The 17,715-nt window shown below is 38.7% G+C and overlaps 1 protein-coding gene across 3 annotated transcripts in view; it reads left to right on the forward strand.

Moving 5' to 3' along the window:
• The window catches only part of HMCN1 (hemicentin 1), a 497,854-nt gene that overhangs the window by 261,199 nt on the left and 218,940 nt on the right, over positions 1 to 17,715 (forward strand). For all 3 annotated transcript variants that reach the window (XM_047753862.1, XM_047753863.1, XM_047753864.1), the window contains 6 exons: positions 873 to 1,017; positions 5,159 to 5,271; positions 10,575 to 10,734; positions 11,352 to 11,520; positions 14,515 to 14,642; positions 16,708 to 16,980. In XM_047753862.1, the coding sequence (XP_047609818.1) occupies positions 873 to 1,017; positions 5,159 to 5,271; positions 10,575 to 10,734; positions 11,352 to 11,520; positions 14,515 to 14,642; positions 16,708 to 16,980 (988 nt within the window). The remainder of the gene's footprint in view (positions 1 to 872; positions 1,018 to 5,158; positions 5,272 to 10,574; positions 10,735 to 11,351; positions 11,521 to 14,514; positions 14,643 to 16,707; positions 16,981 to 17,715) is intronic.

A 17,715-nucleotide genomic window follows, 5' to 3' on the forward strand; every position in this document is an offset into this window, starting at 1 on the left:
ATATGATGATACTTAGTTTGACCACGAAGGTACAAAACACATTAAGGGTACAGAGTCAGAGGTGAATGTTCTTAACAGACACCGTTGATAGCACCATTGACAGCCTTCTCTCAGGCAGTTCCTATATGATACATTGTCCTCTCATATTTGTATCTGTCACTGAAAGGGTGGATGTTGATATTGTTACATTCGCTCAGCTTGAATGATGCCAAGTTGCTAAAATAAAAAACATCACGTGGCTTGCAAGTGGTAATAAAGTTGTCATGAGAAAGAATAAATTAAGTCAAAAGTAAAAGTGAGGAGTTCCCGTCATGGCTCAGTGGTTAACGAATCCGACTAGGAACCATGAGGTTGCGGGTTCGATCCCTGCCCTTGCTCAGTGGGTTAACGATCCGGCGTTGCCGTGAGCTGTGGTGTAGGTTGCAGACGCGGCTCGGATCCCGCGTTGCTGTGGCCCTGGTGTAGGCCGGCAGCTACAGCTCCGATTCAACCCCTATCCTGGGAACCTACATGTGCCGCAGAAGCAGCCCTAGAAATGGTAAAAAGACAAAAAAAAAGTAAAAGTGAAATTTATGTCCTGCGTGATACCAAAAATCACAGAAACATGAAATAAGTGGTGGTTTTATTTCTTTCCCTTTCCAACAAGCGCATAACTCTGACAGATGTTAGTGGGTATAATACTGGGTGGCATAGCACAATGACACAATCAGTGTTACTCTTGGTAACACTTGACGCTCATCATTTTTTACTTAAGCGTGTTAAAATATTTTATTTGTATAAGACATTTAATAACCCAGTTGGAAAAGAAAGATCTAATTTTGGCTTACAGAACATTGCCTTTTTTAATTAAAAATTACTTGTTTTCCTTCAAGTTGGTCCAAAATCCTTACATCACTGTGCGCAGTGATGGGAGCCTCCACATTGAAAGAGTTCGCCTGCTGGATGGAGGCGAGTATACTTGTGTGGCCACTAATGTTGCTGGAACCATTAACAAAACTACCACTGTGGACGTGCATGGTAAGAGTTGTACCCATCATAATTCTTTCCAAACCTTGTTCAAAGCTGGGTTCATGTGTTTAAATCAAGTAACTCTATTCCTCTAGTTACAAGACCTAGCTATCTTTCCTAATTGTTATCCTTAACAAAAAGGCTTATTTCTTGAACAATATGTGCATTGTTAGGGCTGTTTCCAGATTTCCCTTTCCTGTATACACAAAAAGACATTATTGGGAGTCACTAGCTGAGTCTATCCAAGGGCTTTTGTTAAGTGGTTTCTTAATTGATAACATTGAACTCAGTTCTCAAAGAGCTATGTTTAAAAATACATTTTAATTTCAGGCAAGCTGAACTTATTAGACAGTCCAAATTGCCTTTTCTTTTCAGATTATGCAACAAGCCTGTCCTGACTAATGACTCCTTTGTGTGGTAGCTAGAAATGACCTAAACTGGTCTAAAGGCCACCTCATGTGCTCCAGACAATCTTTTTGCATGTTAAATAAAGTTCACAAAAAGAAAATCCAGGAGCTATCTTTTTTCCATTTGTGGGTAACCATGACCAGCTTTTTATATCTCAATACATTAAGTGACAGCTTCATAGTTTAAGAAATCGTCATTTTTTTGCATATTTCATTTAAAGACTTTGCAGCATTGCTTTTGAAAAGTGTGGTATTAAAAAATAGTTCTGTGTAGAGGGATGAAAGTAGAAGAGAACATTTATTTTTAGTAGTTGATTCATTCTTTTTTTAGGACCTGAATTAAATCCAGTGATTTCCAAATTTTGCTTCTTGGTCTGCTGAAATTTTCAGTGGATACAGGCCATCTTTTTTTTTTTTTTTTTTTTTCACTTTTTAGGGCCTCACCCACAGCATATGGAGATTCCCAGGGTGGGCTCAAATCGGAGCTATTGCTGCCGACCTATATCACAGCAACACAGGATCCATGTCACAGCTCACAACAACGCCGGATCCTTAACTCACTGAGCAAGGCCAGGGATCGAACCTGCAGCCTCATGGTTCCTAGTTGGATTCGTTTCCGCTATGCCACAGCGGGAACTCCTACTATCTTCTTTTTAATGTCTGCTTCTCATTGTAAATTCCCTCTTCCACTTCTCTCAGTCCTATACCAATCTTGTACCCATCTCCACCAACATTATATGGGATATTCTTGAAGAAATACCAAAGTAATGCGAAGTTAGTTACAGTCTAAAAGAGTAAATACATAATGTCAAGTTGGATATTGTTGTATTTAACTATTTTTAAAGAAAATTAGTCCATACATTTCTCCAAAGGTTTTATGAACTGATTTGAGAATCTAATGTAGAAATGCATTCACTTCATCTCCCTTTGGCATCTAGCAACTGCGTAGGATATTGTGTTGTGAAGAATTCTGATGTAAATTTTCATTTGGGTGAAAGAGTGACATGATTATTTGTGATGTCTGTCAGATCGAAGGAGTGTGGAAAAGACGGACAAACCAATGTTGTGCTTTATCAAGATGCAAAAGAAGAAATTTTTTTTTTCGGTCGCGCCCACACCAGGTGGAAGTTCCCAGGCCAGGGACTGAACCCTTGCCACAGCAGCGACCCCAGCTACTGCAGTGACAGTGCTGGATCCTTAACCCTCTTGCCACAAAGGAATTCCAAGATGCAAAATATTTTAACAAGTAAAAGGTAAAGGGTCATTTCACAACATTGTTTCACCTTAGTCCAAAATGAGTAACCGATGTAGTTAATGAAGTTAAGAAAAATTAACCCAGCCATTTGACGTGAACTAAACAAGCAGCTATTTAGAGGACAGATTTGTGTTTGAGTTGGGAGTGATGCAGTATCACAACTTCTCTGTACCTCTGTATTTATGTTAATTTCATCACTCTGCCTCCGCACTTTTTTTTTTCTTTTTCTTTTCGGAGCCTTACCTATGGCATATGGAAGTTCCTGGGATCAGGGTCAAATCAGAGCTACAGCTGTAGGCCTGGGCCACAGCCACAGCAACACTAGATTCAAGCCACGTCTGTGACCTACATACACCGCAGCTTACGTCTGTGACTTATCCTACAACGTGTGGCAACACTGGATTCACCCACCTCAATGAGGCCAGCAATACAACCTGCATCCTCACAGACACTGTGTTGGGTTCTTAACCCTCTGAGCCATGAGAGAAATTTTCTGCCTCTCCACTTTTAAGAATATTTATAAAAAGTTCTCAACAAATTCTTAAAAGAATTGAATTAATGAATACAAATACAAGTGCAAATTAAACTGACAGGCCCTTTAGCTGTGGTATTGATTTATACAGATTGACAGTCTGGAAAGGAAAAGCTCTTCTGAACTCAAATGTCATCAGATTTGAAAACTCCGACCTGCCTTGATAGCTATCAAATTCAACATGGATTTAAGAAAATGGCTTATTCCACATTTCCACAAAATGACAGAAAGTTGCAAGTTGACTATTCCATAATGATTCTGGGAATTAAATTTCTTGCTTTAACAAATAACCTAACATTCTTATCCTAGGGCAGGGGATTTGCGGCCAATTCTTCTTTTTTTCTTTCTTTTTTTATGGCGGTACCAGTGGTACGTGGAAGTTCCCAGGCCAGGGGTCGAATCAGAGCTGCAGCTGCCAGCCTACCCCACAGCCACAGCAATGCTGTATCCAAGCTGTATCTGCGACCTACACTGCAGTTTGAGGCAACATAGGATCTTTCACCCACTGAGTGAGGACAGGGATCAAACCCACATCCTCATGGATAGTAATCAGGTTCTTAACCCACTGAGCCACAGAGAGAACTCCTGCTGCCAATTCTTTAAGAGGATATTATCTAAATTAGCCCAGCCTTAGGTAAGCACAAGTAAGTAGCAAAGCTAGTCTAAGCCTTGCAAGGAAGCTTTTGAACTGAGTTCTCCAATACCTTTCGTTCTGATAAACTACGACTCCCAGGTGGTTGGGGTAATTCTGGAGAATTTGACTTTAAAGACAAAAGACAGCAATGAGTGCTTGAACTCCAGGGAGCAGCTGTGGTCTCATCTTTTCAGGGGAAGGAAAGGACATGCCTGGTATACACGGAACTTTTATTGTGTGCCTTGCACTGTGTTAGGAACTTTTACATGTGGGAGATTCTTTAATCAAACTCATTATTTTGAGAACATTGAGTAATGATAACTATTTATATGCAAGTTTCTTATGATTAGCAGATACACACGGAGTGAAGTGATGAACAGTCTTGGCTTTCCTTTTGCTTCTCCTCATATGATGTCAATTCTTTTGTTGTTTTCTAAAGTCAAAAGGTGTGTTTTTCTTCCTAGTGAAAAATATTGACTCAGGTTCCTGTATTTTAGACTTTTAAATGTAAACTTCTAAGGCCTGTCAAGGTTTACTTTTGAATGCCTTTTAAGAAAAGGGATTCTCTTTTTGAGATTAAATTTAGTGGCTCCCTAGTGATTCTTGTGTATAGATAGATATTAATGTGTAGTGGTTAAATAGCTCATTTCTCTGGAAGTGAGTTTAGGTTAGCTCCCTGCAGCTTAATGAGCAGTGGACAGTGATGAAAGATTTAAGTTAAATATGTAACTCTTAGGATGTAGTTCTATCTTGAATGTCTAGAAAATACAGATTTCCTTCAATCCTCTCTTATTTTTGCTAGACAAACCAACTTACTATGCATAATTTACTAATTGATTTTCGCTTTTTATTAAACTCTTCAGATTGTAACTGTTGTATGTAGTTTATTATACTCTCTTGCAAATTACCCTACCTTTCTATCAGGAAAGATTGTGTTGGAGTTCTCGTTGTGGCTCAGTGGGTTAAGAATTCAACTAGTATCCATAAGGATGCAGTTTCAATTCCTGGCCTTGCTCTGTGGGTTAAGGGTCCAGCGTTGCAGCAAGCTGCAGCCTAGGCCTTAGATGTGGCTCTGATCCTGCCTTGCTGTGGCTGTGGTGTAGGCTGGCAGCTGCCGCTCTGATTTGACCGCTAGCCTGAGAACTTCTGTATGCTGCACACACAGCCATAAAAGGAAAAATTAAAAAAAAAAAAAAGACGAAAAGGTTGTGTTTGCTAGTTTTGACAAATATTTGGTATGTCTTGAAAATGCTCAATTTTAAGCACGTGAGGATAAATGAAAGGACAAATAATCAAATTCTGTGTAATGCTTCCTTTTCCAGTTCTACCAACCATTCAGCATGGACAACAGATACTCAGTACAATTGAAGGCATCCCAGTAACTTTACCATGCAAAGCAAGTGGAATTCCTAAACCTTCTATTGTCTGGTCCAAGGTAAATAACACATCTAATAATATCTGTTAATGTTATGTGTTGTGACAAAATATTTGAATGTATATATATATATATTTTTTTTTGTCTTTTTGCCTTTTCTAGGGCCACTCCGGTGGCATATGAAGGTTCCCAGGCTAGGGGTCTAATCAGAGCTGTAGCTGCAGGCCTATGCCAGAGCCACAGCAACTCGGGATCCAAGCCACATCTGCAACCTACACCATGGCTCACAGCAAGGCCAGGGATTGAACCCACAACCTCATGGTTCCTAGTTGGATTTGTTAACCACTGAGCTATGATGGGAACTCCAAAAATATTTGAATATTTTTATGCATGTAACTTGTCACTGTGCCATAGCTCCTGATAGAATGGAAAACCCATTCAGTCATTCTATTTAGAAAAGACCTTAAATTAACCTTAGTGCCTTCACCTACTTGAGGCTTGAATAGTATTAACACAACAGTGAACATTAATGTAGTGCATTCTGTGTGCCTGGATCTTTTCTAAGCATTTCGCTTATAGCAGATTCTTTTTTACCCCTTACTGCATCTTTTCAACTCTTTTGATTTCAGCGCAGCTCTGATGGATAGTTCCGTGCTCTTTGCCAGGGTCACACTTCATGCATATGCTTCTCTGGATTGGGGACTAGAATCTTTCTCCAAAACCACATAAGGCTAGAAAGCCTGCTGAATGGTCAGGAAGTGCTGGAACATTAACTCCTCAGGGGCAGAGGGGAGGTACAAATGCCCCACTTCTCATCATCAGAGGAATCCTTCTGAAGTCTATTACATAGTTTCCCAGAAGGTCCCCAGCATATTGAACTCATAAGCTCAGCCACAGAGGAAACCAAGGCAGTGAAACCTTTTATTAGCTTTCCTTCTTTCTTGTCTCCCTCTCCCACCCCCTTCTTTAAGCCTCTGGGAATCACTTTATAAGTAAACTTCCTTCCAAATCATTGTCTCGGACTGCACTCTTCTAGAAGCTAAAGTAAGATACATATACATTTATCCCCCTCTGTAGCCCTGTCATGAAGTTGTGTGGCTTTTCCTTGTGTTCTCGCAGTGTGAAAAAACCCATTTGCTAAGAAAGTACTTTACATCTTTGAACAGCCATAAAAATGGCATATTTTCCATAGATTGATTTAAATCTGATAGAAAGTAGTATAAAATGATGCCATAATAATAAAATGCAGTATTTGTATAATTAGTGTCACAACGAGAGTATTTTCCCATAACACCTAATCTTATACAGGTCTCTGAAATATAGAGAAGTTGGTTTTGACATCTATAAATTAAACAGAAAGATTAAGATTTTTAGTATTCTGGACACAAAAGTGTAGTGGTGAAACTGATCTCCAAAATTGCACAGTGCTTGCTACTGAGTGGGAGTTGAATTCATTTTAGGGAAGTATAAAAATGGAATCCTCATACTGCAGAAACTATATGCCAAGAAATTGGACAACCTAGAAGAGAGGACACCTTTCTAGAAACATACAACCACCAAAACTGAATCAAGAAGAATTAGATCAATTGAACAGTGATCACTAGAAATGAAATTGAATACGTAATAAAAACACTCCCTGCAAACAAAAGTCCAGGGCTTCACAGGCAAAATCTACCAAACATGCAAAAAACATGTAGCCATCCTTCCTCAACTTTTCCAAAAGGTTTAAGAAGAAATCCTCCCAAAGATATTAAGAAGCCACCATTACCCTAATACCCAAACCAAAGATACTACCAAAAAAGAAAATTATAGGCTAATATCTTTGATGAATATAGATGCAAAAATTCTCAACAAAATTTTATCCAACTGAATCCAGCAACACATGAAAAAGATCATACACCGTGACCAAGTTGGATTCATCCCAAGTTCATAAGGATGGTTCAACATATGCAAATCAATCAATGTCATACATCACATTGACAAAAGAAAAGTCAAAAACCACATGATCATCTCAATAGATGCAGAAAAAGCATTTGGCAAATTCCAACATCCATTCGTGGTAAAAACTCTCACCAAAGAGGGTAGAGAGGGCACATAACATAATAAAAGCCATTTATGACAAACCCACAGCCAAAGTAATACTTAATGGAGGAAAGCTAAAAGCCTTTCCACTAAAATCTGGAGCAAGACAAGAATGACCATTCTCACCACTTTTATTCAACATACTATTGCAAGTTCTAGCAATAGCAATCAGAGAAAGGAAATAAAAAGTATCCAGATCAGAAGAGAAGAGGTAAAATTGACACTAAATGTTGATAACATGATACTACATATAGAAAACCTTAGGAACTTCCAAAAACTATTCCAACTGTTCAATGAATTCAGCAAAGTAGCAGAGTATAAGATGAACATCCAGAAATTGGTTACATTTCTTTATACTAACAATGAAATATAAGAAAGAAATATAAAAATACAATACCTTTTAAAATCACACCCACCAAAATTAAATACCTAGGAATAAACCTGAGCAACGAGATGAAAGACTTACGCGCTGAGCACTATAAAACATTAATCAAGGAAATTAAAGAGGAGTATAAGAAATGGAAAGATAGTCCATGCACCTGGATTGGAAGAATTAATACTGTTAAAATGGCCATCCTACCCAAAGCTATCTATAGATTTAATGCAAACCCTATCAAATTACCCATGACATTTTTCACAGAACTAGAACAAACAATCCAAACATTTATATGAAACCACAAAAGAGCCAGAATTGTCAAAGCAATCCTAAGGGGGGAAAAAAAGCAGGAAGTACAACTCTCCCAGACTTCAGACAATATTACAAAGCTACAGCAATTAAGACAGTATTGTACTAGTACAAAAACAGACATACAGACCAATGAAACAGAATAGAGAACCCAGAAATAAACCCAGACATCTATGGTTAATTAACCTTTGACAAAGGAGGCAAGAACATAAAATGGGAAAAAGGCAGTTTCTTTACCAAGTGGTGTTGGGAAAACTGGACAGCTGCAAGTAAATCAATGAAACTAGAACACACTTTTACACCACACACAAAAATAAACTCAAAATGGCTTCAAGACTTAAACATAAGACAATATACCATCAAACTCCTAGAAGAGAACATAGGCAAAACATTCTCTGATATCAACCATACAAATGTTTTCTTAGATCAGTCTCCTAATGCAGTAGAAATAGAAATAAAAGACGCCATAAAAAACAAAAACAAAAAGTTTCTCATGGCTCAGTGGTTAATGAACCCAACTAGTATCCATGAGGATTCAGGTTCAATCCTTGGCCTTGCTCAGTTGGTTAAGGATCCGGTATTGTTGTGAGCTGTGGTGTTGGTCACAGGTGCAGCTTGGATCCCGTGTTGCTGTAGCTGTGGTGTCGGCTGGCAGCTACAGCTCTAATTGGACCCTTAGCCTGGTAACCTCTATATGCCATGGATGCAGCCCTAGAAGACAAAGGACAGACAAACAAACAAACAAACAATCAAACAACCCTATGGAAAGGGAGAAAATAGTTTCAAATGATGCTTAATCTCCAAAATATACAAATAACTTATACAACATAATACCAAAAAAAAAAAAAAAAAAAAAACCCAGTTGAAAAATGGGCAGATCTAGGAGTTCCCGTCGTGGCGCAGTGGTTAACGAATCCGACTAGGAACCATGAGATTGCGGGTTCGATCCCTGCCCTTGCTCAGTGGGTTAACGATCCGGCGTTGCCGTGAGCTGTGGTGTAGGTTGCAGACGCGGCTTGGATCCCGCGTTGCTGTGGCTCTGGCGTAGGCCGGTGGCTACAGCTCCGATTGGACCCCTAGCCTGGGAACCTCCATATGCCGTGGGAGCGGCCCAAGAAATAGCAACAACAACAACAACAATAACAACATCAAAAGACAAAAAAAAAAAAAAAGAAAAAGAAAAATGGGCAGATTTAAATAGACATTTGTCCAAAGAAGATATACAGATGGCCAACAGGCACATGAAAAAATGCTCAACAGCACTAATTACCAGAGAAATGTAAATCAAAACTACAATGAGATACCACCTCACACGAGTCCAAATGACTATCGTTACTAAGTCTACAAATAACAAATGCTGGAGGAGGTATGGAGAAAAGGGATCCCTCCAACACAGTTGGTGGGAATATAAGTTGTTACAACCACTATTGAAAACAGTATGAAGGTACATTGGCAAACTAAATGTAGAACTACCATATGATCCTGCAATCCCACTGTTGGGCATATATCTGGACAAAATTTTCTGTGCACCCCTATGACAGTAGCCAAGACATGGAAACAACCTAAATGTCCATGGACAGATAAATGGATTAAGATGTGGTACATATACACGAGGGAATACTACTCAGCCATAAAAAATAACAAAATAATGCCATTTGCAGTAACATGGATGGACCTCTATACTCTTCATACTAAGTGAAGTAAGTCAGAAAAACAAATACCATATGATATTTATATCTGGAATCTAATGTGCGGCACAAATGAACCTGTTAACAGAAAAGAAACAGACTTATGGACATGGAGAACAGATTTGTGGTTGCCAAGGAGGAGGGGCAGGGAGTGGGATGGACTGGGAGTTTGGGGTTAGTGGATATAAACTATTGAATTCAGAGTGGATAGGCAATGAGATCCTGCTGTAAGTAGCCCAGGGAGGTATATCCAATCACTTGTGATGAAACATGATGGAAGATAATGAGAAGAAGAATGTATATATGTGTATGACTAGATTACTTTGCTATACCACAGGAATTGACAGAACATTGTAAACCAACTATAATAAGAATTAAGAAAAATAAATAAAAATAAAAATGGCATCCTCTATGATCACACACAGAGTTTAAGAGTTTGGGCTCCCTTGCCTGCTTGCCAGGGTTCGAGCCCCAGTTCTGCTGCTGACTAACTCTGTGACCTTGGTCAAGTTACCCATCACACCCCCAGATGTAAGACTTTTATTTGTAAAATGAGGGTTATAGTAGTTCCTACTCATAAGCTTGTTGTCATCATTAAAATAGTTAAGTCATATAAAGTGCTCAAAACACAGAGTGGCTTAGCATGAGCACTCATTTCATCTGTGACTACCTCATCCTCACCAACTTTAAGTAGCTCTGGAATGAAGAGGGCCTGGTTTGGCATGAAGAAATGTCACCTTTGCATGATGTGTCTAATTTTGATTACAAATGACTTTCTTCAAATCAGCATTCTTTCAATCTAGTCTTTTCCCCATTGGAGATTTTCTTGCTTCCCCCTCTTCTTCTTCCAGACATCAAGTCAGTCCCTTATTATCTTACAGAACACTTTACTCTGGGTTGTTTTGCAGAAAGGCGAGCTGATTTCCATGAGCAGTGCTAAGTTTTCCGCAGGAGCTGACGGAAGTTTGTATTTGGTGTCTCCCGGGGGTGAGGAGAGTGGGGAGTACACCTGCACTGCCACCAATGCCGCAGGCTCCGCCAAAAGGAAAGTGCAACTGACCGTCTATGGTGAGAGCCCCTGGGCAGGAATGTTTTTCTTGGATACTCTCTGGCTATGCCCAAACTCACATGTTCCTCCCAAATAATGTTCCCAGAAGGCTGTACCCCCAAAGTGCACTATTCCCCAAAGTTTATAGTTTTTATCAAAAATACATTTTTACTGACAACTAACAGCATTTGGATTCTATTTAGAATCTGATTTAAAGGGAGAGGAATTGTATAGCCTTTCGGAAAACTTTTATGGTGTTTTCCAAAGAGTGTGCTTATAGCACCCAAACCTTTTCAGAAGCACCACTTTGTTAAAACTCCGAGCAGAGCCAAACCTCAGCTATATCGTGGTTAGCACTCTTGCCACTTTTATAGATGGCAGATTTTAAAAGGTAGTTACAGCTGAACTCTTCGCTGTGTTCTGAAAGGTAGAGCTATCAAGAAGAACTTTCTAGTCATTTTCCTTTAAACTCTCACAATAAATGTTGATGGAACATTTTAGATATGTCCCAAAACTTTGGTATAAACAGCATCTTGCAAATTATTTAAGAATATCAGTAGTCGACATTTTACTGTGAATTAAAGTGTGCTTTGTTTTCAGTGTACCATTTTCCGTCCAAAACTTGTGTTTATTTTAGTGAGGCCCAGAGTGATTGGAGATCAACGAGGACTGTCCCAGGATAAGCCTGTTGAGATCAGTGTCCTCGCAGGGGAAGAGGTGACACTTCCATGTGAAGTGAAGAGTTTGCCTCCACCCATTATTACCTGGGCCAAAGAAACCCAGCTCATCTCACCATTCTCTCCAAGGTAGGAGACCTGGAATGGATCCGAACACGTGAAACACAATCTCTTGGGACAGATGGCTGTTCCTGTTCAGGTTTTCAACGGTTCGTGTGAGCTTACAGAAAATATATATATATACCTTCTAAATAATTCTTGAATAGCAGAAATGCTGACGTCCAGCTTTGATGTCTTTTCCCATCGGTGCTTTCAACAAGGGAGTTATGAAAATGGAGCAGATATGTTTGTAAATTCTTGTTAGCACAAAGTGCATTTTACACATAAAATAGCATTAATCTCAGAGAAGCACTAAAACGCAATAGGTTCTCTACTGTCTAGGATTTAACTTTCATTAGATGGTTGTGTAAAAATCCTCTTGATTAAACTTAAGCTCATTGAAACCACATATCTGATAGGCTAAGTGACACGGAAAGCAGAATGCCAGAGCCTTTCAGAGGACAGCCTTTGTTGCCATGCAGGTGTGAGTTTAAATTTACCTCCATCCCTTAAAACTTACCTGAAACTTTGGCGATGTGCACTGGGCCACTTTGAACCTCAGATTTCTTATTTATAAAATGGGGGTAATACCCGAAAGGGTGATATAAGATAATATACATTCCATATCCTATCCCTAGTTCTCAGGGAATGGTAGCAATTGCTGTTTTAACTCAACGTCATGCCCACCGTTACTAGCGGAATAAGAGTTATTTGTCTTTAGCTGCTGTCTGTTAGACTTGTTCATGTATGTAGTTATGAAGCTATAAATTCATACCACTGTAGTTTCCATACCACGGGTGAGAAAAAAAAAGAGAAAGAACTACTTTTCTATTTCTTTGAAATAGTATTGACTGTTTGTGAATAAAAGAAATACCATATTTCAGATAAAGCTGACATTTCATTGTTTTGCTCCCCCATCATAAGCCCCTTTCTCCCTTCCCAGGGGCAAGCGCTGCCGTGGACTTCATGAGCATCCTTCACATACATCCTTAAATAGTATAGAATATTGTTTCCTCTATTTTAAATTTTGTTTTCTTGTTTTCAATTTACTATTGTAGCATAATCTCTTAATATTATTCTGCTGCGTGCTTTATTGTATTGAAGTCAGTATTTTTCCATTTTTATACTTAGAGCTTCAGTTTATTCACTTTTTTTTTTTTGTCTTTTTGCTATTTCTTGGGCCGCTCCCACGGCATATGGAGGTTCCCAGGCTAGGGGTCCAATCGAAGCTGTAGCCACCAGCCTATGCCAGAGCCACAGCAACGCGGGATCCAAGCCGCGTCTGCGACCTACACCACAGCTCACGGCAACGCCGGATCGTTAACCCACTGAGCAAGGGCAGGGACCGAACCCGCAACCTCATGGTTCCTAGTCAGATTCGTTAACCACTGCGCCACCACGGGAACTCCCAGTTTATTCACTTTAACTGCCACATACATAGTCTACATTTTGTTCGTACAGTTCCCTATGTATGGACATTCTTGTTCTTGTTGTTCATTTTTGTCTATTTTTTCCTTTTTCCTGGCTTTAGAAATAAGGCTTTTTTGGGAGTATCTTTCTGTTTTTCTTTGTGTGCGTATGCATGGGTTTCTCTGAAACTTATACCTAGAGCTACAATTTCTAGTTATAATGAATCCTGATTTTCAGCCTTGCAGACATTGCCTAACTGTTCTCAAAGAGGCATTACTGCTTTACCTTCCAGAATACAGGCCACGTTGTAATCAGTGCATGGTAATTACCTGCTGCCACATTGTAATCAATGCATGGTGTTGACTGACTTGCAATTTTTTACCAGTGGTGTGGATGTGAAATGATATCTTGCAACTGTCTTTCTTTTCATGAGACCTACTTCCCTGGTGAGCCTGGAATGCTTTCCCCTGTTTGTTGGCCGTTTGTGTTATCTGTGAATTGCCCCCTTTAAACCTGCTGCAGTATTCCAGTGATTTATTTCTCTTTTTCTTATGGAATGTGGAAATTTGGTTTTTGTTCTTAATAACAATCCTTTGTCTCTTGAGTATGTGCAAAATACCTTCTCTTTGGTCTGCTGCTAGCCTTTCAAGTTTATATATGGTCTGGCTGTACAGAATTTACAAATTTCTATGTAGCTTAAGGTGTTAAATCTATTTTTTTTTTTACTTTAGGAAAATCATAAACAGAGCGCCAGTGTTTTATTGCAATATTTTAAATTTCTTTTCTCATCTTAGATTTTAATACATCTGAATTTTTATACTCTGTATAGTATTAGGTAGTACTCTGATTTATTTATTTTTCCCATATGGAGAGTGAAAGCCAGTTGCCCAACACCATTTTTGAATAGTTAATCCTTTTCTGACTTTTTGTAATATCACTTCTGATATTGCATATTACATGTTGAATTCTCACTTATGCTTAAGTCTTTGGACGGGGTTTCCATCTTTATTCATCCATTTGTCTGTCTCTGGCCAATAGCACACTTTGTCTTAACTTTATAAGAGTATCTTGATAGTAAGTAGGTCTGTTTGGCCCCTTCCCTCTTAAAGCTATTTTAATAAAATTAACATAGTAACATTTTTATATGTAAATCTGAATTACCTAACTACCTAAGAGGAACATATTCAATATCTATCTGAGAATTACATATTTACCTTCTTTTGCTTTTCTTTTAGCATGATAAATTTTTAGATGAAGCATTGTTAAAAACAATAATGTATTCAAAATATATTCAGTGTTTACAAAACCATACATCTGCTTTGTAAAGCTGCAACTTAGTAAAGCAGAGTGATGTGTAACTACTTAAAGATTTCAGAACATTAAATTTAAATGTAATAGAAAATTTATTTGGTTTGTGTAAGAACATCAACATCCTACGGAAAACACAAGATAACTTTGGAAATTCCTGACTTACAAGGTGTTTAGCAATGACATTATAGATGGGAGAATGGCTTCAGGTCCTGTTTGCAGAGTAGTGATTTCATAGCGAAGTGCAGCTGCTTTGGTGATATTTACATTCTCATGCTTTATGGTCTTCTCTGTGGTTTATTTTAGACACATGTTTCTCCCTTCTGGTTCAATGAAGATCACTGAAACCCGAGTTTCAGATAGTGGGCTCTATCTTTGTGTCGCCACGAATATTGCTGGGAACGTGACTCAGTCTGTTAAATTAAATGTCCATGGTGAGTTTTGAAATGAAGGCATGTGCTATCTGTAGACTGGCCACAAGGAAAGCTATTGTCCCAGTCTGGTTGACAGTTAACCTCAAAGTGTATAGAGAGTCATTATAGAAAAATTTTCTAAGATCTGTGACTTGTGATTTTCTTTCATTTACTCTGAAAAGTATGTGCCCTCTACAGTCAGCTTGCCCTCTTTTCCTCAGATGAATAGTATTAAAATTTTTTTATCTCAATTTTATGAGATAGCCACTCTCAGTTACAACTATTGTTGATACAGTGTAAAAAAAAGAAAAGTGTGTTTAGGCTGGTGGCTTTCTGTAGAAGTGAATGGGAACTCTCAAGAAAGAATTTAGTGTTGTTTACATGGTCATTTTCAATGTGTATGGAACTCAGCAGCTGAAAATATGCTGCTTCTAGGGTTCCTGAACTATTTTAAAACTCTCTAGGTAGTTGGCTTTCTTCAATTTGCTATAATCTATCCAATTATTCATCCATTCAGCACATACTTACTGAGCCCACTCTAAGCCAGGCATTCAAATATCTGAATTCTCAGATAATCTTGACCAGATTTCATCCTCAGATCAATCACTACAATAGTGTCCTGTTGACCATGGGATATGAAATCAGATGGGAATTCTGTCAGTTACTAGCTATAGGCCATTAGGAGTATTACCTACCCTCTTTAGTTTTCTCTTTCATAAAGTGATGATAATACTACAGGTGTATCTTGGAGATACAGGTGTATCCAGACCACCTCAGTGGAGCAAATATGGCAATAAAGTGAGTCATATGAATTTTTTGGTTTCCCAGTGCATATAAAAATTACATTTAAACTGTATCATAATGTGTTGAGTGTAAAAAATTGTGTTATATTCTACCGTGGTCTATTAAAGTGTTCAGTAGCATTATGTCTAAAAAATGTATATATCTTAATTTAAAAATACCTTTTTGCTAAAAAATGCTAACCATCATTTAACAATGCAGGGTTGCCATAAAATTGACTTGTAAAAACTGCAGTATCTAAAGTGCAGTAAAGCAAAGCACAGTAAAATAAAGTATGCCTGTACTATCAAACTTAGAAGGTTGTTGTAAGTGAAAACCTTTAGAATATAGTGGCTAAATATTAAGTTTTAACAAAAGGACAGAGGAGTGGACTTTCTTAGGAATGCAAAGTACATAAATTCTAATCATATCCTTGCAAGTCAACTTGATTCTATAGTTCATAATGCATCTATGAAAGCCCAATAATATTTGCCAGTATTTTGATTAATTATCTCATTTAAATTTCTAAATGAAGGTCAATAAAGGGAAATAATAGAGCCTTTATCTTGATGTTATTCTCCGAAATTAGCCAGTGCTTTTATGAGGAATATTTCTTACTGTCTGGCTAAACCTTCCACAAAGAAAAAAAAAAACAAAACAAAAAAAACAACTAAGAATACATGAAGAGAAATACTTTTTGTTTTATTCACTCATGTTACAGGATTAACTGGATTGTGTTTTAAGGGGGTTTTAACCTTTAACTATAAATGATAAGAAACCTGATATCTTTAAATGCTCGCTTTTCCCCAAGTTTGGAAAGAGAAGTCTGTAGTTATTATTTCTCATAATCTTTGTGATGTACTGATATTGAAGAGGTTATTTTGCCTGGCTTATTAAGGAAACAGGTCTCAGGAAATTACTGAATTGTCCCAGATCACACAGCTAGTAAGTAGCCTGTGCCTAGGTTTACATCCTGTGATTATTCCATTTTCTCATGCTGCTTCTTGGCAAGGAGCTCTCTTTTAAAGTGAGAAAAGGGGCGTTCCCTTTGTGGCTCAGTGGTTATTCCTTCTCAGTGGGTTAAGGATCCATTATTGCCATGAGCCATGGTGTAGGTCACAGACACGGCTCGGATCTGGTGTTGCTGTGGCCGGCAGCTGCAGCGCTGATTCGCCCCCTAGCCTGGGAATTTCCCTATGCCACAGGTATGGCTCTAAAAAGACCAAAAAAATAAATAAATAAAAAGTGAGAAAAGGAAGGAATTTTTTTATTATTTGAATTCTTAATACTCAGTTGTTGTTTCCAGTCTCTCCAAAGATACAGCGTGGTCCCAAGGTTATGAAAGTGCAAGTTGGTCAAAGAGTGGACCTTCCGTGCAGTGCTCAAGGGACGCCTCTTCCTGTGATCACCTGGTTTAAAGGTGGAAGCGCTGTGCTGGCTGACGGACTGCAGCATATTAGTCATCCAGACGGAACATTAGGCATCAAGCAAGTCATGCTCTCAGATGCAGGCGTGTATACCTGTGTCGCTACTAACATCGCAGGCAGTGATGAGACGGAGATAACGCTACATGTCCAAGGTGATTGGGGGCCTAGGAATATATATGGATGGTGGAGGTGGGGAGTGGGAGGAAAACCTTGGAGTCTGTACAAAATGTATAGTCTTGGATCCCCTTCAAAAGATTGCTGTATAACTTTTATGACTGTTTTAAACTTGGAAAGGAAACTATTCCCGAAAGAAATGAAACCACACATTAAGAAACCCACTTAGTTTTGGAAATGGAGTTGCCGTGGATGATGAAGACAATGGAAGCAATCCCAGACAAGTGTCCCATCCACCATTTTTGGTTTGGGAGAAATTGTGGGCAGAGTGAGCTGGAGTAGGATTCACCTCATAGTAGTAGGTTGCAACCAACATTAATCCCTAGGAAGTTGAGGTGCACTGTTCCTTATAATGACATTGGCCTTATTTTGAGGGTTTAAAAATTAATCTTATTCCTTCAAGTAACAAGTACTTATCAGGTCCCTGCCCACTGTTCTGGGCATTGAGGGGAAAATAGTGCCAAAGGCAGAACACCTGCTTTCTTGAACGATTCTGTAGGTAGGCAACAAGCAAGCACGCAAGTAAATAAGAAATACAGATCGTGAGATGTGCAATGGAGAAAATTAAAACAGTATGATGCCCTCAGCAGTTGTCTACTTTAGATTGAATTGTCAGGTAGGATGTCTCTGAGGTGATATTTAGAGTGAGATAGCGTTGACTGGACGGATGTCCTATCAAGAGCAAGAGGTGTCTGTCAGAAAGAAGACCAGCG

This window comes from Phacochoerus africanus, chromosome 11 (genome assembly GCF_016906955.1).
Source record: "Phacochoerus africanus isolate WHEZ1 chromosome 11, ROS_Pafr_v1, whole genome shotgun sequence".
In the NCBI taxonomy this organism is placed as follows: Eukaryota; Metazoa; Chordata; class Mammalia; order Artiodactyla; family Suidae; genus Phacochoerus; species Phacochoerus africanus.